Source organism: Rhipicephalus microplus, chromosome X (genome assembly GCF_043290135.1).
Source record: "Rhipicephalus microplus isolate Deutch F79 chromosome X, USDA_Rmic, whole genome shotgun sequence".
Lineage (NCBI taxonomy): Eukaryota > Metazoa > Arthropoda > Arachnida > Ixodida > Ixodidae > Rhipicephalus > Rhipicephalus microplus.
The window spans coordinates 288,899,281-288,921,856 of NC_134710.1; the positions used below are offsets into that span (position 1 = coordinate 288,899,281).

General features: G+C 46.7%; 1 protein-coding gene across 1 annotated transcript in view; it reads left to right on the plus strand.

Annotated features, from left to right (window-relative positions):
• LOC119161428 (aromatic-L-amino-acid decarboxylase) overlaps nucleotides 1–22,576 on the plus strand; it is a 152,015-nt gene that overhangs the window by 64,946 nt on the left and 64,493 nt on the right. The window contains exons 5-8 of the mRNA XM_037413883.2: nucleotides 6,418–6,552; nucleotides 7,506–7,649; nucleotides 9,795–9,861; nucleotides 10,176–10,338. Of these exons, the coding sequence (XP_037269780.1) occupies nucleotides 6,418–6,552; nucleotides 7,506–7,649; nucleotides 9,795–9,861; nucleotides 10,176–10,338 (509 nt within the window). The remainder of the gene's footprint in view (nucleotides 1–6,417; nucleotides 6,553–7,505; nucleotides 7,650–9,794; nucleotides 9,862–10,175; nucleotides 10,339–22,576) is intronic.

Below are 22,576 nucleotides of genomic sequence, written 5' to 3' on the forward strand. Positions count from 1 at the left end.
AAAGTACTGTGATTTCCCTTGTCAGTAATAGATGCAATATTAGATGCCAAATCTTAATCCTCCTGTTGGGCTCGGGATATATCCATCTGGGCGAAAAAAATGTGGGTTTGCCTGGTTTGTTGCGTGGAATCAAGGGGGTTCCGTGAGAGTGCATCGGCGACGTTGTTTAGCCCCCCGGCGCGGTGGCACACGTCAAAATCGTATTCTTGCAGCGTGATTATCCACCGGGCAAATTTGTGCTTAAGTTGCTGCTTGGAGAAAATCCATGCTATAGCAGCATTATCAGTCACAACAATGAATTTACGCCCGAAAAGATAATGTGAAAACTTATCATCGACGCTCCATACCACTGCAAGACATTCAAGCTCGTTGGAGTGATAGTGGCGCTCGGTGTCTGAAAGTTTTCGGCTGGCATAAGCGACCACGTGTTCCACGCCATCTGGATCACGCTGCACTAACACAGCTCCTAGGCCGACTTGGCTGGCATCAGTGTGCACTTCGGTGGGCCAGTCTTCATTGAAGTGACTTAGTATAGGGCAACAAGCGAGCTTTTGTTTATAGCTCAAAATGCATTTTCATGTGAGACGCCCCATTCAAACCGCGCGTCTTTTCTAATAAGACCGCTCAAGGTAGCTGCGATCGAAGCGAAGTGGGGAATAAACCTTCGCAAATACGACGCTATACCCAGAAATGACTGAACCTCCTTCAAGCAGGTTGGTGTGGGATACTGCGACACGGCAGCTATTCTCTCCGGGAGTGGCTGAATGCCGACAGGAAATATATTATGTCCCAGGTACGAAATCTTGGACACCCCAAACTGGCATTTCTCTTTGTTCAAACGAAACCCTGCTGCATAGAGTCTGTGTAGTTCTTCGTCCAAATTGCGAAGGTGTTCGTCCTCCGTCCTGCCAATGACTAGGACCCTGTCGACTGTGCCATTGTGATTAGCGAGACAGAGAACAAGGGACAACACCTGATCCTGGGCCAGCTGTTCCTATTCTGCCTCTTCTTCCTCTCTTTCCAGCCCATGGCCCACAGCTGCCACGCCGCTCTTCGTTGCAATATATATACTATATATATATATATATATATATATATATTCACTGTGACGAAGGCAGGCCCACCTGCCGAAACGTTAGTAAAACTAGTGTTTTTTCGCACGTTTGTCGACCTCTTTTTCTACCATATATATATATATATATATATATATATATATATATATATATATATATATATATATATATATATATATATATATATATATATATATATAGGTATGGGATATGGCACAACGGGAGCATTGTCAACAAGGACAAATATATTTATTTCCCAACAGTTTAACAGTTTATAGTTTATTTCCCAACTCATCCCCTGATGAAGGGAGGACCCCTCCCGAAACTGTTGGGAAATAAATATATTTATCCTTGTTGACAACGCTCCCGTTGTCCCATATCCCATACCTTCATGAAGACTAACTGGCCCATTGAATTATTACTCCCACTATATATATATATATATATATATATATATATATATATATATATATATATATATATATATATATATATATATATATATATATATATATATATATATATATATATATATATATATTTGTGTGCACGTAAAGAACCCTAGGTGGTCGAAATTTCCGGAGCCCCCCACCACGGCGTCTCTCATAATCATATGGTGGTTTCGGGACGTTAAACCCCACAAATCAATCAAATGATATATATTTATATACCCCTTTCCCAGACGAAGCCCCCTGGGCGAGCATCACGTGCGTTAAGAGACACAAGAATGAAAGCGCTTTAGGTGGGCGACGTACACATGCTGCTTCTGCCTAGAATGTTAGCCGCAAGGTACGAGGCGAGCGATGGAGTATACGTGACATAAATAAGACGATCGATGAGGATTAAAAGGTCGGTGTAATGAGCCAAGAGCTTCCATTGCAGGCAGCACTTGCGAAAGGGTGTCCACAGCCATACTTTGTCGCCTTTTCGTACGACCTAACTAGTGTCGTGAATCATGGGCGAATCCGGAGTGCACTTTACAGGTCAATGTACTGAGCTGATTTAGGCGACGTGTTTCCTCTGCGCGGCAGGGAGTCCGGATGATCATGAAAAAGCAGAATGGTGTCAAGGAATCAGTGGGGTGGTCTGACATAAAGAAGATAGAAGAGACTGCAGCTGGAGGTTTCATGCTTTGCCGTGTTATAGGCGTAGGTGATGAAGGGCAAGATGTCCTCCCATGTTTTGTGCCTGGAGTCGACGTGCGTCGAAAACATGTTGGTAAATTTTCTGTTGGTGCGCTCGACGAGACCGTTTGTGTGCTGCTGGTACGGGGTCACGTGGTGAAATCGACAAGCACAGAGGCCTAAGAGCTCCTCTACTACATCGGCTACGAATTGGCGACCACGATCACTCAGAATAATACGAGGCGCTTCATGGCACAGTAATACATAAGAGAGGAGAAAACTCGATGCATACATGGCCGTGGCCATCGGCAGCACTTTGGTTTTCACATAAGGTGTCATGTGGTTGACGCAGACAATAATACAGCGGTTGTTGTTCGATGAGCGCAGAAATAGAGCGAGAATATCCACTCCCACCATTACGAAAGCTGATGAGGGTGACGTCACAGGGGGGGGGGAGGAGACCAACTGGGGCAACACTTGGTCACTGGAATTGCTGGCATTTATCACAACTGGCAACATACTTTGTGTATTGCGTGCAGTTAGGCCAGTAGAATCAAGCCAGCAGGTGGTGGTACGTTTTGGCGAACCCTAAGTGCCCCGCAAATGCATCGTCCGTGCATAGCATGCAGTACGTGCGATCTGAAATTCTTAGGGACCATCAGCCGAATATTTTTTTCTGTAAAGCAAGCTATCTCGGATGATGGCTATCTGCCGGTTGGGCGACTGAGTCGAAGAGATCATTCAAGCTGCGGTCGTTGCGCTGTTCCTCCCGGAATATGGTGAGGTCAGGAAAAGCAGTATCGTCGATGGCAGCTAGAAAATCGTCAACATTCTCGGCATTACCAAAGTGGTTGGTAGATGGAGTTTTGAGAGACAGTCGGTGTCTGCATGATGGTGGCCACTCTTGTAGCATAATGTAATGTTAAATTCCTGGAAACGTATAGCGCTCATCGCACGAGATGGCCAGAGGAGTCACGGAGACCAACCAACCAACATAGTGAATGGTGATCAGTAATGATCATGAAGTGCCGCCCGTAGAGATATGGACGGAACATATGCACAGCAAAAACCACAGCGAGGCACTCTTGTGCAGTGGTGGTCTAATTTTTCTCAGCCTTGCCCAACGAACGACTGGCGTAGGCGATGACATGCTCGGCGTTATCGAAGCACTCGATAAGCACGGCACTGAGACCACTACCACTCACGTCGGTGTGCACTTGTGCCATGATAGAAGGGTTGAAAGGGTGCAGTATAGGTCCAAACGAGAGAAGCCACTTAAGTTCACGACACGAGAAATCACACTGCGCTGTTAAGAATAAATAGTTATCCTTGCACAGCGATGAAATCAATGGGTAGGCAGTATCAGCAAACTTAGGCACAAACTGTCGAAATTATTAACAGAGAGCCAAAAGCTTTTTTGTTCGCGTTGTGGCTTTGGTTGTTTGAAACTGATAACTGCAGCAACCTTCTGAGTGTCTGGGCGCACACCATGTTTGTCTACAAGATGACAAAGTACAACTGCTTCTCGCTGACTGAAATCACATTTCTTCGAGTTCAGGGCAAGGGCAGCTGGCTCAAGGCATGTTAAAGCAGCGTCAAGTCGGTGATTGTGTTCAGCAAAAGTGGAACCAAAAATGAAGCTGTCATTGAGGTAACATAAAGAAATCTCCCACTTGAGACCTTGCAGTACGGTGTCCATAAAGCTTTCAAATGTCGCAGGGGTGTTGTACAGACCAAACGGGATGACATTGGATTCAAACAAGCCGTCTGGTGTGACAAAAGTTCTTTTCTCTTTGTCGACCGAATGCATGGGTCGATCGGAGGTCCGATCGGAGGTCCACAGAGTAGAAATAAGATGCCGAATGAAGACAGTATAACGTGTTCTATGCGCGGAAGCAGATACACATCAATGTTCGTCACCGAATACAGAAGCCGGTAGTCGACGCAAAACCTTCAGTACCCGTTCTTATTCTTCACGAGGATGACCGGCGCAGCCCAGGGGAAAGAATAATATTGAATGACGTCCTTAGTTAACATGCATTCCACTTGTTCGGCGATCACTTTGCACTCCGATGCGGAACACGGTGTGGTTTCTGCCTTGTGGCATGCGCGGACCCCGGGTCGATCTTGTGGCTAGCCCGCGTATTGGGAACACCAGCTATTGTAGCGTCCTGGGTGAAATTAAAGAATTAAATATGCCTGACACCGACGAAAGCTTGACATTTCTCATGGGGTAGTGCCTTGCTAACCACGTTCAGAAACGGCGAAGAGTCTTCAGGGACACCAGGGCTAGTCTGACGCGCTCGAGCTTTGTGCGAGGTGTCATTGATTAAGGCGAGTACGTTGAGGCTTGTATCCGCTTTAAACGAGGCAAGTCGCATACCGCTTGGAAGCACAACAGACTGGTTGTATAAATTTGACACCCACAATATACATGTGCCACTGGCCTCAGAGACAATACAACGAGGCATGAGCACACCTTTCTTTGCTACGATTGAAGGCATCAGCTTAACAATAGCATCAAATACATTGTTGTCAGCACTAGCAATAGTAACTTGAACGCTGTATAAGGAATCTCCACAGACCGCGAGGGTGTGCGAACAGGTAGCAGGTAGGTCGGCGGCAAAAGGAGAGACAAAAAGCTCACCGGTACCACAAGCAAGAGTGGCGCCGTGCTGTTGCTGGAAATCTAAACCCAGAACCACATTACGCGTTAATTTAGTGAGCACTGTGAATTCGGCTTTATTGATGTTATTAGAGAAACAGAAGTTTGTGGTACACACACCATGAGGTTGCAGTGATTCTCCACCCACAGCAAGAAATGGGCTCGCATTATCCCTCTTGAAAATCACCTTACAGTCTAATTGACTTTTGAAATCTATGTTGATAATGGAGACGCATGCTCCCGTGTACAATAAGGCTGGCGTTGTAACATTGTACACAAAAACACAAATCTTGTTATGACGCATGGTCAGTGGTGGAGGCATAGCGGCGTGTAGCTGAAGATGACTGACGACCTCAACTTCATTGGTCGCGCTGTCGAGTTTCCCGGCGGTGGTGGAATGGGACGCCGTCAAGGAGATGGGGATCTTCCGTAGCATGAAGGTGGCGACGTCAAGCTCCGCACAGACGCCGGTGAGTCACTGCGGTGATTTGCCCGATGGTTTGGCCTGCTGTCAGAGTCTGAGGGCCAGAGTATCTCACCAACTTTCTGATTGCTGCGCCCGTAGCAAGTGCTGTGTCACCCATATAGGACGGTGCTGTCGTGTGACGGCGATCAGGGCATAATCGGGCAACATGGCTGCGGACGCCGCAATAAAAGCATATGGGATGTTCACAGGGTGCGCTGATGTCAGCAGAAGGATAAATGGCCCAGCCGTTTCACTCTTGAGAAACAGCAGGTGGTCTGTGTCTTTAGTCATCATACAACTCGTAATACTGACGCATAGTGGGGCTTGACCCTCCACAACGAGGCGTATAGCTGTAGGCATCAAGGGAGGCGCCGTTGATAGTTTTTGCGCCGTTGTCGCACGGAGGAAAGGACTCTTGGACATTCGGTGGCGGATGAGAAGCCGCCTCACGTTGATCGTGCTCTTCGCGCACTACTTTCCGAATCACGGATGCGAGGTCTGATGGAACTAGATGCACGTTGACACTGGCAACATTAGTGACGTTGGGAAGGCTGCCGATCTTTGGTGTAATTCGCCACGCTTTCAGCCCTTCAAACGTACGGCAATGCTTTATGACGTCACTTACAGACTACCAATTGTCTTTTGCGGTAGGGAACTGGTAAACTTCCTCCGCGATCCCTTTTAGAAGATGACCTACCTTGTCCTGTTCTGTTATTCAGTGGTCCAGTGTCTTGCCCAACTGGAGCACTTCCTTGATATGCGTCGTGCACGCTTCCCAGAGAACTTTCGCTTGTTGCATTAGAGTTTGCTCAGTGCGCTTCTTCTTAGTTGCCCCCCCCCCAATATCCATCCCAAATCTGGGTGTCCTAAAAAAACGTTGGAGCACTTTCATCGTCTTGCGGTTTATACAGCTTGATGTAGTATGCACACCGGACGTCATCTTTTGTGTCTCTTTCGACGTAACACTCATAGATACGCCCCTGATACGCACCACCCATTTTAATTGTGATCGTTTAGCTGTTACCAAGGTGTTAAGCTCAAATTATTCCACAGTAAACCCAGAATTGTCTCTCCCGCCTCCTTCAACAGAGCACGGCCAGCGAGTGTACATTGACAGCGGTTCTCGCCGCCAAAACGAAGTTCACCACATTCTTGCTGCAGCAGAATCCATTGCTGACGCCCTCCCAAGTGTGGGACAAGCTGGTCGTGTACGCCTCATGTCAGGTACAGTGTCAATGCTTCTCCTATACTTATATAACACAACCCTTCGAGGCGGCTGGACTTGTTCACGCTGCGTGTACGTTCTATACGTTAATGAACTGCTTGGACATCCGACAGTAACATGCTCCAGACGCCATGGTCATGCGCTGGAATAAGATCTACGTTCAAGCATATCTACGCCATTATTTACTGCAAACACAATTTAGAGATGAGCATTGCAATAATGCAGTCTCCAGTTGGCAGGTGCGGTGTACACATTGCACCGCTGTGCTCGTTAGAGTATATTTATATTGTGCGTTATTGATTAATTAACGACAATCAATTATGAATGAAAATATTGAAAACATTATTCTAAAACTCTGAGTAGCGTGCATCAGTGGGCGTCCCACGATGGGACACTGGTCAGGCGAAGTCCTACTACAGCATCTCGAGGGCCTTTTGGACAGCCCACAGTTGAGCCCCGGCGTCGGGGCTCTTAATTGCAGAAAATCACTTATGCAAATTTTTTGATATTCACTTTAGGGCTAGGTGTGCTTAGTTAGGTTGTAAAGGGCATACCAAAACGACCTCTTTGATTTTTTGTGGTAACGTACTACGCACATGCTGCGTGGTAATTTTTCTATAGCAATTACATAACGCTCGCGAAATGTGAAATAAAACCACAAGGCTTAATTATTACCAAAGATTATCATTTCTACACGTTAAACAAAAGCTGCATGATATTGTTCCTTTCATGTTTTTCAGGCTCCAGACAGATTAATACTGATTTAAACTTCAGAAAGTCGTATGTCGACGTGTACGGTACGTTACAGTTCATAAATAAATGTGCTGTCTCGTGCCATACGTGCCTTTGGAACGTCCTTATCGAATATATCTTAGCCCAATCTTATCCTATTGCATTTTCTGAAACGTCGCAGCAAGATATTTTTGTTTTAATTATGAGCCGTGTTGCGCAGGCCCACTCTTCTGTGGAGAGGGCTGCCTTGCTGGCCAGTGTTCGCTTCCACGTGCTCAATACAGACGACATGCTGGCAGTGCGTGGGCCTACGCTGCGTGCTGTTGTGCAGGAAGACCGCAACCTTGGCTTCATCCCTATGGCGGTAATGTCATCTACATTATGTGTGATGGCTGAATGCGAGTGGTCGTATGAGTGTATTTGATGTTTAACAGCGCAAAAAAAATACACAGTGAACAGAAAAAGGACGGGGCGAGCGCCAACTTCCAACTATAATTTTATTGACAAGAAGGCTGTTAGTAAAGTTTTAGTTGGAAGTCAGCGCTTGTCCCGTCCTTTTCCTGTCCGCCCTGTATTTTTTCGCGCTTTTAAACGTCGACTATGCTAAACCAACTAGCCCAGTCAGGCACTCTGTTACGGATGAGTGTATTTTGGCAGCTTATAGCTGACGAAACACTCAACCCCTCCCCCATCCCCACACCCCATTCAAGTGCAGCATTTGATACAAGTTCGGTAGATATTAACGTTCCCAGGGCGGGATACCTTCTCTATCTATCTATCTATCTATCTATCTATCTATCTATCTATCTATCTATCTATCTATCTATCTATCTATCTATCTATCTATCTAGCCGCCTAAGTCTGGGTGCTCAGAAGATCGGCCCTTTAACCTGGTGTAGACCAAAGTTATGTTGAGGGGGGGAGGTAAGGGGCAACAAAATTTTACGAATATGTCTTCCTAGTCATCCCATGATTAACGTGAAAATTCCGTCGCGTACATCGTCAAACTCTTTCCTCGAGACACGTATGGCACGTACCCGTAATCACGGGCCGCGGTATGCGGGTGTGTGCCACAGGTTATTGACGTATTATACACACCCACGAACGGTGAGAAGATTAATATTTTTTATGCAAAAGCATTAAGAAAAACTGACATCGGCAGCATTAGGCCGAGATATGCAACGAATAAATATCAGGGTCGCACAGGAATCGAGCCCGAGCTGTGAGCGGCAATCAAGTATTCCTCCACAGAGCCACGCCAAGTCTCGGAACTGCTTTTCAAATAGACCTTAATGTTCGTGAAACGTCATTTGTGGTTGCAGTGATGGCTATTCCACTTCGTACACATTAATGTGTACTATTTTAATTCAGACGTTACGTTGACTTAACGTAACTTGTATACTTGAGCGATATACACTGAAGTTGGTGGACGTCCAGGACTACCATCCTCTCAAGCACAAGCACTATTTATGAAATTACCGCTAATGGCGCAAGGTAATACGCATATTGTTGTTAGCATCATTACAGAACAGCAAACTGGTTATATAAAATATATGCCACTGTTAAACATAAGCATGTGCATACAAGTATTTAGCGTCAATTCATAACGTCTCACTTCATAAAAAATTTATACCACAGTCACTTTATATCCGCATGATTGGGAGAACATCGATTCATATGGTACGTAGGGTATGCCAAATTTCCCTCATCCCAGCCATAGAAAACGTTTTTTCTTTATTCGGTGCTATAATAACCCGTAAATAAACGAACTAACGAATAAATGAATCAATGAACGATGTTCACCCACATTTTCTGTAAAATGTGGGTCTATAAAGGTTATGGTCACGTGATCAACTTGGGCCTAAGAAATGAAGCGGGAACGTACAGGTAATAGTATGCGCCGTAACACTAATAGCGGCTACCGTAGTCATCGGCCATTAGTAATGTGCTTATCTGTGAAATGCGTCGGCATTCATAGATGATGCCTTATCTGCCTTATGGAACCTTCTTGCTCTGAAGTGTCCAAACGTCGTGGCGTGGCGTGTGACACAATATATATATATATATATATATATATATATATAGTCTTCCTGGATTCCGGTCGAGTTATAAGTCACCAGAAGAAGCGAACGAGCAAACGAAAAACGATGCTTTATTGCGAACGTTACGGCCGGGGACTGGCCTTCGTCAGGGCATAGGTGCATATATGCACGTATATATATATATATATATATATATATATATATATATATATATATATATATATATATATATATATATATATATATATATATATATATATATATATATATATATATATATATATATATATATATATATATATATATCACATGTTTTCCTTGCCTTGATTGCAACTTTTTTTTACTCAGTGGACTGGATATTCTACAATGGCTGTTTCATGCATAATTTCGTTTCATTCTCTTTCATTTTGCGCAATGCAGTGCCTAATTCCCGATATTTTCTTTCGTTTTCTTTATTCCTTTTTCAGATGGTTGCTACCTTGGGGACAACCAACTCCTGCGCGTTCGACAACCTCGAAGAGATAGGAGTTGTCTGCAAGTTATCTGCCTGCTCCTTCTCACACCCGACAAAAGTCGTATAACTATTTTTCACGAATATGTAACAGAAGCAAGGAGCAGTATACTTTATCGCTTTACTCGAACGTCCACCACCATAAACTAACAACGAATGATATATATATATATATATATATATATATATATATATATATATATATATATATATATATATATATATATATATATATATATATATATATATATATATATATATATATATATATATATATATATATATATATATATATATATATATATATATTGACTTGGTGCTTCCTTTTTTTTCTCAGGTGAAGAAGAAGGTCTGTGGCTTCACGTGGACGCAGCATATGCAGGATCTTCATTTATATGTCCAGAGTTTCGACACTACATGAAGGGAATTCAGCAAGTGTCGTCATTCAGCACGAACCCGCACAAGTGGCTCTTGGTCAACGTCGACTGTTCCGCAATGTGGTAAGAACACTGCAGCAGTTTAGCATTATTCACTACCCTAGCCATGTAAATAAGAAAGCAATGGCAATATACGAAAAACGAGACTTACAACGTGCATTGCTGATGCTCAGTCAACACCAAGAAAAAAATGCGAAAGACGTAATGGCTGCAATAACATTCACGTTCAAGCGCAGAGGGCCTGGATATGCAGCGTGGAGCCGTACGGCCAACCGTCTTCTTTTTAGTGCTTGGAATAGACTCGTGCAATAAGGTGTACGCGTTGCATGGACAAGTCCTCCCGTTGCCGCCATGGCACTGTTTTCAGGGCTGCTTTCTCGTAAGCAGTGCTATTATTAGGAAATGACAGATTACTGATAACACTAAGCATGGCTGATTTTCGCTGCCACATGGAAATGTTTTTGCTGGTTGCAAATGCATGGCGATTTCGTATGCGTGTGTACTAGTTTCTGTGTGAATGTAGACAAAGCAGCTCTTAATACAGAACGAGATTCACAAACAAGGCGCTGACCATCCAGCCCGGTTTATTGCAAAACAATGGCATGCATCTGCGAAATATAAGAAGCAGGTATTTGCGCAGAACAAGGAAAAACACAAGTAGATATAGATGCACATACACGTGATATAGGGGCCACCGCACAGTATAAACTCGAGCACATTATCAGGAAGCTGTGATTCTACTTTTCATTATATATATATATATATATATATATATATATATATATATATATATATATATATATATATATATATATGTATATAAAATCGTCATCTTCATTCGAAGCGTTGATCAGGCGATTCAGCCTAACAAACGCCGTCGTGAGCCCAACGCTGCTGCCGTCTTAGAGTGGTGGAGGCTGCTTCGATCCCCAAGTCCTCTCCGACGTCACGTTCCCCTGGAGCTTCGTTCGGGTCGCCGCTTGCTTCCCCCGTCGCTGTCATGGCTCAAGAACCGCTGCCCGGAACATCCAGCATCCCTGTCCAACAAACCATTCCTGCGTAGATCGTCAACGCCGGGCAGCGTGACCCACCCATCTTCTCTGGTCTTCCACGCGACGACGTCGAGGTATGGCTGAGAGAATACATGACCAGTGTTTATAACCAATGGGACGATCCTCAAAAGATCGTCACGTCGCCTTCTATCTGTCCGATGTCGAGAAAACCTGGTTTTTTAACCACGAGAGCAGATTCCCGGATTGGCCTACTTTTGCACAAGTCCATAGGATTTTTGGGAAACCAAACATCCATTCATAAGTGTCGAAACGAAAGCTCGATGGGCGTGCCCAACATCCCGGGGAGACGTACGCTTCGTACATTGAAGACGTCCTTGCCCTTTGACACCGCGTGAACTCGGCGATGACAGAATCTGATCGTATTTGCAACATCACCAAAGGGATAGGCCATGTCGCATTTAACGCTCTGGTTGTGAAAAACCCCACCACCATTGAGGACGTCACCACATGCCAACATCTTGATGAACTCCAAGCCATTCGGTTGCACCCAGACTATCCAGGCGCCAGTGACAGCCAGCCTTTTTCAGATGCGGATTTGCGCGTGCTGATTCACACTCTGATTCGCGAGGAACTTCAAGCGCAAGGGTTTTCATGTGCAACCGCCCCTCAGCCTCACTCTCCATCTGTTGGTTTGCGCGACATCATCAAACAGGAGCTTGCGCTCTCCCATCCAACACTCCGACGCCACCAACGCCGCCAATGACATATGCGCAAGTCGTTGCCATGCCACGTGCCTTGGTTCAGCACGCACACCCTGTTCCTGTGAAGTCCAACGTAGCATAATTTGCACCACACTCGCCTGTCCCAGCGCCAGTACCAGTGCCTGTGACAGCTCCAGCACTCTACGCCCCCTGGCACTCGCCTCACCCAATATGTTACTATTGTGGCATTCGGCGCCATATTTCACAATTTGCCGCAAGCGCCAGCAGGACAAACGCCGTGGCTACGACGTTTACGAAAGGGATTCGGTGTCATCCCTGAAGCAGTACCAGCGCCGCCCTACGACACGTTCCTTCTCTCCGACTTCTCCACTCGCCGCACCTCGCCCCGGCTATCCCGAACACCGCCTGTCCCCTTCACCTCTACGACTCTCAACATATCCTCTGAGACCGGCTGCACCTACTTTTGACTACCACTCAGAAAACTAGCTGGTGCAGTTTTTTTTTGGGGGGGGGGGGGAAGCTGCATCGCTCGAACAAACACCAAGACCTCCAGAGGGCGCAGACAATTTGCTATTAGTGTATGCTGAAGGGGTACCAGTTCAAGCATTGGTGCACATGGGGGTTGCTATTTCTGTTATTCATGCGGATGTGTGTTCTCGTCTGCGTAAGGTTACCACACCTTATACTGACACTGTCTTACATAGCGCAAATGATTTGCAGATACGGTCATCAGCACAGTGCACCGTAGAGTTTTCGTTGATGGGATTCGGCATCGTATTCAGTATGCCGTGTTGGCTTCTTGTGCTTTTAAGCTTATTCTAAGATGTGACTTTCTTTCTGATGCTGCTACTTCTATCTCTTGTCGACAACGCCTCATACATATGCCAGAGACGGATGATATCTCTCCGAAATCATCACGTAACCGGCTATGAACAGCCAACGACTTCCTAGGGCCACCTAACCACGAGCATGTTATCACTGTTATGTACTCCATTGACCACGGTGACGTCCTGGTCACTCCATCAGCCTGTTGTTCATCCAGAGGGATTGCACTTTCGTCAAGTCTTGTCCGCTTCTCCAACGGCACCACCTTCCTCGCTGTACTGAATATTGCCAATGAGCCGATTCTGCTTACCAAGGGCACTGTTGTAGTTTCCAGCGTGGACGCACAACTTATCTCTGTAATGGCTTCGGATACCTGTCTGGTGGAATCCCGTTCAATGCCAACATATGCTCCACCTACTACGACTCTCGTCATTGCCATCAGCACAAATTTCACTCCCCCGCGAGCAGACGAACTACTGGCGTTGTTGTCCAAGCATAAATCTTCTTTCGATGTTCATTCCGCTGCTCTAAGTCGACTTCTGCGGTGGCTCATCGCATACACACTGACGGAACTTCTATTATCCGCGGCCGACCATACCGTGTCTTTTCCAGCGAACGCGAGATCATCGACAAGCACGTTGCTGATATGCTCAGGCAAAACATCATGTGCCCCTTCTCAAGCCTTTGGTCGTCACCTGTCGTTCTCGTGCGAAAAAAAGACAGCTCGGTGCAATTCGGCGTTGACAACCGCGTATATTAAGCAAGGTAAGTAGAAAAGACGTATATCCCTGGCCTCGCATTGATGATTCTTTAGATTCCTTACAAGGAGCGGAATATTTTTCAAGCCTTTACCTGTGCTCCGGTTATTGGCAAATTCGAATGCACGAGGATGACAAGAGAAAAACTGCCTTTGCCCCATCCGACGGACTTTACAAATTTAACTTCATGCCTTTAGGCCTCTGCAATGCGCCAGCAACGTTTAAACGAATGATATACACTGTATTGTGGGGCCTTAAGTGAAAAACATGCCTATGTTACCTTGACGACATCGTCATATTTTCTTCAACATTCCAACAGCACTTGCAGCGCTTAGATGAAGTTTTGACGTGTCTCGTAGCTGCTGGTCTCCAGCTCAACACCAAAAGTGCCACTTTGCAAGCAAAAGTAGCAAAAGTATTAAAGCACTCGGATATCTTGTCAGCAAAGATGGAATCCGGCCTGATCACGACAAGATTACCACCGTTCTTCACTTCCCGGTGCCTCAACGTGCCTAAAAGCTCTGAAACTTTCTTGGCCTTGCGTCGTACTTCTGGCGCTTTATACGAGACTTCGTCACCATTGCTGCGCCACTTCACCAAATCCTTTCTCCGGGCATGTCATAGGTATGGTCGGACAAATTTCAAATGGCTTTTGACACCTTAAAACGTGCCCTCACGTCTGAGCCAGTCCTTTGTCATTTTGATAACGCCGCACCCACTCTCCTCTATACTGATGTCAGCGGACACGGACTGGGCGCTGTACTTTCGCAACGAACAGGGCGTTATGGCGAACGTGTGATCACGTAAGCTAGTCGCACCCTCAGAGCAGCAGAGAAAAACTACCAAGCAGGAGTATCTCGCTGTTGTCTGGGCCATCTAGAAGTTTCAACCATATATTCACGGCCGCCACTTTACCGTCGTCACTCACCACCACACTTTGTGCTGGTAGTCGACGTTGAAGAATTTGTCTGGACGTCTCGGTCGCTAGATACTTCGTCTCCAAGAAACACGAGTTCGACGTAACCTACAAATCTAGCAAGAAACACAACGAGGTGGATGCCCTTAGCCGCTGTCCTTTACAAACATCCCCATCAGGCACTCCTGGTCTGTCGCTAACTGTGAGTGAACCCATGAAAGCGTCTCCGTCAGTTCATTCTTTCGCCGCTGTCGACTTTCTTTCTGCCTTCGGCAACGAGATGTTTGTATCCCACCAAGACACTTACTGTTGCTCTGTAATGCAGTGCCTTCAAGGCTCCTCTCGTCCTCCCAACGCCTGCGCCCATCGACAGCTGCAGAACTTCAAGACTGAAAACTCAATCCTTTACCGCTTTGTCTTCCACCCCGAAAAACAGCGCTGGGTTCCTGTCGCTCCTCGTTCCCTAAGGGCACAGATTTTGGAGGCGTTTCATGACGACCGCAATGCTGGTCATCTCGGTTTTCACAAAAATTTATGAGCGCATCCGCAGTCGTTTTTCCTGGCGTGGGCTTTCCACCTACGTAGCACAATATGTTGCGTCTTGCTTGCTCTGCCAACGCCGCAAGCGACCCACTTCCTGCCCGGCTGGTCTCCTACATCCTCTTTCGTGTCCTGACGCTCCCTTCGGTGTCATCGGCATTGACCTCGACGGACCACTACAAATGTCAGCTAGCGGCAAGCGCTGAATTGGCACAGCAGTCGACCACTTAACAAGGTACGCCGAAACAGCTGCACTTCCTGCAGGATCGGCAGAGGACGTTGCCACATTTTTCCTGACAGCAATCTTTCTGAGACATGCTGCACCACGCATCCTATTGAGCGACCGCGGCAAGGCGTTCCTCTCGAAACTACCCGAACACGTCCTCCACGCATGTAGTACAATTCTTAAGACGACTTCCAGCTACCATCCCCAGACTAACGGCCTCACAGAGCGCTTTCATCAAACTTTGACCGATATGATATCAATGTATATCAACGCCGACCACATTAACTGGGATACCATCCTGCCATTCGTGACTTTTGCTTACAATACCGCTATGTAACGCACCCCCGGCGATTCCCCATTCTTCCTCGTCTATCGCCCTTAACTGACATCTCTGCTGGACACCTCTTTTTTGACGTCCCTGTCAACTCGTCATCGTCAGCGAGTGAGCACTTAATTTTTCGCCTGGCTGATTGTCGCTGACGCGCCCGCCTCAATACCAAGGCAAGCCAACAAGAGCGGAAGACTCGCTACGATGGCGTCCACCACATAGTCCACTTCAATACTGAAGACGAAGTACTGTTGTGGACACCAACGTGGGTTCCCGGCCTGGGTGATAAGTTTCACTCACGTTTAATTGGACCCTACACCATATTCGAGCAGATGTCTTCTGTTAACTACCGAGTAACCCTGTTGTCATCCCTTCCGACGGCCGTTTTCGTGATACGGAGGTTGTTCACGTGTCGTGCTTAAAACCATTCGTGTGACGTACACTCCCGTCATAAACAGCGGCCACGTGTGCCACTTCCACGTGAGGGGGAAATTAGTGTAAGCATAATATTCACAGCGTTTGACCTTCATCTTCTTCATCTGTATATAATTATCATTACGAAAAACGTCGTCTTCGTTCAAAGCGTTGATTAGGCGATTCGGCCTAATAAATGTCATCGCGTCCCAACGCTGCAACCACCTTACTATATATATATATATATATATATATATATATATATATATTTATATATATATATATATATATATATATATATATATATATATATATATATATATATATATATATATATATATATATATATATATATATAGGTATGGGATATGGCACAACGGGAGCGTTGTCAACAAGGATAAATATATTTATTTCTCAACAGTTTCGGGAGGACCCCTCCCGAAACTGAAGGCTGTTACCAATAATAGGCTGACATTTGCCATTTTTACAATGCTCAGCTGATGACTGAGAAAATAGCCTTTTAAACACTTATCTATGTGTTTGTGTCAATAGTAAAGACAGAGTTAATGAATGAAAATACATGCGTCTTGACCTCGTATAGGCCATAAATATATAACCACTTCGGCCTGTTGGGCGAGTTGGTTCAGTAATAGAGTAGAATTTAGTGCGAAAAACAAAGAAGAAACAACCTCACGAAGACAGCGCAAACTATCAACGTCTTTTTATTGAAAAACATTGACATATATGCAGTGCGAATAGTCACATAGTCATGCAGAAGCAAAATGGTAACAAACAAGTTAGACTTATTGGCTGGCGCTCAACTATTCCGTTCCCTTGGGATGCAGCGTAATAGAGGGCCTCACTACGCATGTCTCGCCAGGTCTGTTAATAAAAAAAGTCTTTCTTGATGTCTCACGGAACTTTCTCTTTTAATCGTGAAGGCACCTTGACAGCGAGGTTGCGGGATCCGCACTCTATCGTGTAGTGACAGGATTGTACAAGGTGTTGCCCTCAGAGAATCTATATAGTATAATAATCTATTACTATTATTATTCAAACAATGGACCGTCTACCCATCGTAGCACTTTCCACACGATAACAATATATGATACCCCACCCCGTGCCACAGTCAGTCAGTCAGTCAAGAACTTTAATAAATGGTCCTGAGGAGTTTAAGCCACCGGGGTGTCTACGAGGGAGATTTTAGCAGCCGCTACTGTAGGCGATGCCTGAGTCGGGGCGGGAACGTGGTGGCGTTCCGCTGATTCTTGGGCTCTCTGGACTGCATTTTGTTGGTTTCTGAGTCTGGGGCTCCTGAGTGCCTCCTTCTAGTCGGACTCACCGGTGAAAGATCCTCGAGGTAACGTGGGACATTGCCAGAGCATTTGTTCAAGTGAACAGTACACTTCTTAGCAGTGTGAGCATTGTGAATCTTTGTCCGATTTGTAACGGCTGAGTCGGCCCCGTGATGGGTATGATCTCATTTGTAGCATGCGAAAAGCTACCTCTTGAGTGCGTTCGAGCTTTGCATGTGGTAAAGGGTATCGGCTTCTGTCGTTTCGGTAGTAGGACGCAATTTCGCCAAAGGTGAGTAAAGGGTCATTAAACTGTGCGTCTGGGCCCAGCTCTTCGGTGGCTTATTGATCATCGCGACTGGTCAGTTCTCGCGCTCGATCATGAGCCATTTCATTGAGGTTGGGTTGCTGTGGGCGGACCTCTTTGCCCATGTGGCCAGGAAACCAACAAAGGTAGTGCAAGCCCATGCATTTGCGTGTTTGTAGAATGTGGGCTGCTTCTCGAGCGATATTGCCGCTTTTGTAAGCCCAAGCGGCGGCGCAAGAGTCTGTTAAGACGTGGGTGTGTGAGGGGTCGACCTTCGCTAAAGCTATAGAAACCTGCTCGGCTATGGCGCTCGTTGCTAGCCTAACCGTGGCGACTAAGCTTAGGGCTCCGTCGCAATATACTACCGCTAGTGCAAAGGTGCAGGAGTTATTGTGTCGCGCCGCATCGATGAAGACGCTATAGTTGCGATTCGCAGCGGTATGATTGAGGATCGTGCGAGCGCGGGCTAGGCTTCTTCCTTCGTTGTGGGGCGGGTGAACATTTCGTGGAAATGGGTTTATCGTGTATCATGTTATCATGTAGGTAGTGTGGACAAGGTAGGGATTTGGGGACATGTCAGCCTCGCTTAGATGTTGGTGGCATGCCTTTGAGGAGGAGAGCCGGATCACTTGGGCCGTGGTCTAGGCCTCGATCACTTCATCGACGTTGATGTGCATGCCTAGTTAGTTGAGACGGGAAGTACTTGTGTTTTGAGGTAAACTGAGAACTTGTTTAATGATTTTGCGCATGAGGGTGTTTAGTTTTATTTTTTCCACCTTCGTTCAGTTGTGGGCAGAGGCGACGTAATTGATGTGGCTCATCAGGAACGCGTGGTATTTGCGCAGAAGGTTGACCTCTCCAACGCCTCGGCTGCGACCCGAGACTCGCTGAATCAGTAGGAGGATGTTGTCAGTTTTTGCTGTGATGTGTGTTAATGTTCGTGCATGGCAGCCAGTGGCCTCGATCAGGATGCCGAGAATGCGTATGGAGTCCACGCGAGGTATTCGTTGCCTGTCTTTGGAGTGTAGCGCTATGCCATGGGTAGTTCATATAGGAGCGTTAAATTACGAACGCCTTGGCGAGACGGCCGGTAAAGTATACAAATATGACTTCGTGGGCGACAGTCGCCGTCCAGTGTTTTGAAGTTGGCTTCTGTGGTATCGAGATCGGTTTCAACGGCCTCCTCCAACTCCGCCAAGGAGCCCCCCGGTCACCAGATGGCGATGTCATCTGCTTATATAGCATGGTTTATGCTAGGGATCTCGCGGAGTTTGTCTGAGAGTTCCTTCATTACTATGTTATAAAGGGGAGGAGAAATAACTGCCCCTTGTGGTGTCCCTATGGAACCTAACATATAAGTGTCGGTCGCAAGTTGCGATATTCGAATCTTGGCCTTTCGGTCTTGTAGGAAAAAACGAATGCAGGCCTGGAATCTTTTACCGAGACCGAGGCTGCCAATGGATTGCAGTATAAAGCAGTGGGAGACACTGTAGAATGCTTTAGTGAGGTCTAGGGCGAGGATGCCAAGAAAATCTCTCGTTTTTGAGTCGAAGATCTGTTTTTTAAGTAATAGCATGACGTCTTGTGTTAATAAGCGTGGACGGAACCGGACCATGTTGAATGGAAAGAGTTCGTGATCCTCTATGTAACGCGATACACGATTTAGGATGGCTCGTTCAGCTGCTTTTCTTATACATGAGGTTAGGGAGATAGGGCATAGATTGTCGAAGTTTGCCCCGCCGAGGTGGTCTAGTGGCTAAGGTACTCGGCTGCTAACCCATAGGTCGGGGGATCAAATCCCGGCTGCGGCGGCTGCATTTCCAGTGGAGGCGGAAATGTTGTAGGCCCGTGTGCTTAGATTTGGGTGCACGTTAAGAACCCCAGGTGGTCAAATTTTACGGAGCCCTCCACTATGGCTTCTCTCATAATTATATGGTGGTTTTGGGATGTTAAACCCCACATATCAATCAGATTGTCGAAGTTTAGTGGTTTACCTGACCGTGAGCGAAATATTACCGTGGCCGTGTGCCATTCTTCAAGTACCTGGCCGGTTTTCCACATGTGGTAATGTATATTGTAATTATTGTGATGGCTCGGTCGTCTAAATTCTGCAACAGGTGGTTGGTTACCTTGTCAGGACCAAGGACCGATCGACTGTTCAGGTTGTGTAATGCCTCCCGAACTTCAGACTCCCTGAATAGGTCGTCGATTTCGGGTATTGTTTCGCTTTCTATTTGTGGATAGTCGGTGGGTTGTGCCGTCTTTAGTGGGAGGTGTCGTTTGGCGATTTATTCAAGAAAAGATGATTCCGTTCCTCCCGTCTTTTTGTGCGAGTGTAGGAGATGGTCTACGACATGGCTCTGCTTGTCTTTTGTTTGGCGGTCGTCAAGCATGTATCTTAATAGGTTCAATTTACCCCAGTTCTCATGCAGCCGTCGACCGCCGAGCAGAGTTCATGCCATTGGAGTCGTGTGAGCTCCGTGCAATGTTTCGCGATGTCTTGGTTTAGTACTGATACGCGTTTTCGTAAGCCTTTGTTTAGTTATTGTGTTTTCCAGCGCGCGAGTATGGACGCTTTTGCCTCGAGCAAGTGTACGAGGTGTGGGTCTATTCTCGGGACCTCTAGTTCCGTTTTTATGGTTTTCGTTGTTCTGGCTATGTCTTCCTGAATTGAGGTGAGTAGTTCAGTGAATGTGTTGTATTCTCTTGAGTTGTTTTTGCGGAGGGTGCGGAGGGAATCCCTGTTCGTTAGTGTGAATATACGTGGTGGGGATGATGCGTTGGGTAGTGCGGTATGTATGATGAAGTGATCGCTGCCCAGCTTCTCTTGCGTATTGGTCCAAGTATGGCCTGTGACGTTACGGGCAAATACCAAGGCCGGCGTAGTGTCGTGTTGTACCGATGTGCCAGGTCTCATAGAGAATCGGTGATCTGTTATGAGTGGGAGGTTAGTGCCTTTTGCCGTTGCCTAGTGGTAACTCCATGACGGGTGTCACGCATTTAAGTCACCTGCTATAGAACAAGCGGAGAGTTTTGCGCAAGAGTTGTGGCTTTAGCTAAGAGCACATGGAAAGACTGTCTATAGTATAAAGGGGAGCTGTCAATGTTTAGGATAAAAACGCTTTGCTTTAAAAAACTGTTCGGTACAAGTTCAATGAGTATCGCCTCTGGGCGGCTGCGGGCGGGTAGCACTTCATGAGCTACGTGAGCGAATTTCTTACGGATGAGTGTGGCTATACCTCTCTTGGTCTCCCCTCGTTGTGAGATGGAGTGGTAACCCGATAGTGTGAGCGTCTCACAAAAGGTCTCCTGTAGTAATACTACGTGAGGCTTCTTGGGTTGTGCTTTGATGTACTGCAGCAGTGGGGTTTTGCGTTAGGAGAAGCTAGCGCAGTTCCACTGCCAAATTTCTAAAGTGTTTTGGGCTGTAGAAGCCATGATGATTGCATTGGCTTTGTGTGCCCAGGCAGCTGTGCCGTAGTATCCATGGAAAGTACTTGTCTGGGTTTCGTTTTAGCTTTTCTGGTGGCTTTTTGCTCTAGTGCTTCTATCCGGCGTGTCAAAGTGTCGATATTATCGCGTTTTTCTCGTGCGAGATGTAAGATTTCCTTTAGAGTGCCTTCTGGTGAGTCACTCTCACCAATGTCAAGTTTACAGAGTGGTGGGGCTCTGCGCTTAGGTTTTCTAACATCTACAGAGGGTGAGGGGGAGCTGTAGGGGCTATGAGAGTTTGCATTTGTTGTCTCGCTTCATTTAGTTGCGTGCTTAGCTCTTGTATTGTTTTACGAAGGCCTGCTAGTTGTTCTCATAGCGTTGTGACTATCTCATTTTCCTGCTCTGGCAATAAGGCCCGCATTACCTGTTTGACTGGTGGCATGCTCCGGTGCGGTTGTTGCTTCCCTTGGACTCAATCCGCCCATGTATGCTCAGCCTGGCGAGATGGGGAGCGTCTCCTGGAGTCGGAGTGACTGCGCTGGGCGCTGCGACGTCTCGCTGCCGGTGTAAGGGGGTGGCTTCGCCTGGATGTCGCGGAGGTGTTTGAGGTAACGCTGGAGTCGCGGGAGCTGGCTCCATTTCGTCCTCGGGAGCGGCTGCGACTGCGTTGACGGCGTCGGCGTCGTCGTTGGCATACGATGTATGGAACTTGAAACTTCCGTTTGCAGTCCTTGTCGGCGGTGGGGTGCGATCTACCGCAGAGGGTGCAGTGGGGCTTACATTGGTGGTTCTTGGTTAGGGTGTTCAGTCCACATTTCGGACACCACGTTGTGTTAGGATTAGGGCAAACGTCTGCGCGGTGGTCGAGGCTGCCGCAGTTGTAACAAACTTCCGTGTGTCTGCGGAAAAGCGTGAACTATGCTCGCACCGCAGTATACATAATTGAGAATTTGCATTCCTCGAAACAGGATTGTCCCGGCTGTGGTGTTTTTGATGCGTTTCACTTCCAGGGCACTGGTGTTGCGCTTTGTGACGATCAGTCCTCGGAGCTGGATGCCGTCGAGGTTGAAACCGATGCCTCGGATGACGCCTTTGCGGGTGTCCTCAGGTGGAGCTGGATATAGAGCACCTCGGTACAGGGTGTCTCCCAGACGGAGTTGCTCTACCATGGTAAAGGCGCGTACGTTTCGTTCGCTAGGGGTACACACGAGTACAATTTTTCTGGGTTACATTTGGGTATATCGAGTCTTTCATGAGGTCTTGAGTCCAGTTTGAGTAGTTTGAACAGAACGCCTGCACCATCCACGGCAATGCCTCCACCGGCCCCACTCCCACCAACGTACGTGCTGACGCATCCGAAACATCCAGGAACGTTCTGCGGTATGGACAAAGTTGATGTTGATGACTGGATAGCCGACTACGAACGTACCAGTGCACTCAACCGGTATGACCCGACTCTCATGCTGGCCAACGTGCTGTTTTACCTGAAAGGCACGGCAAAAGTATGGTACGAGAACCATGA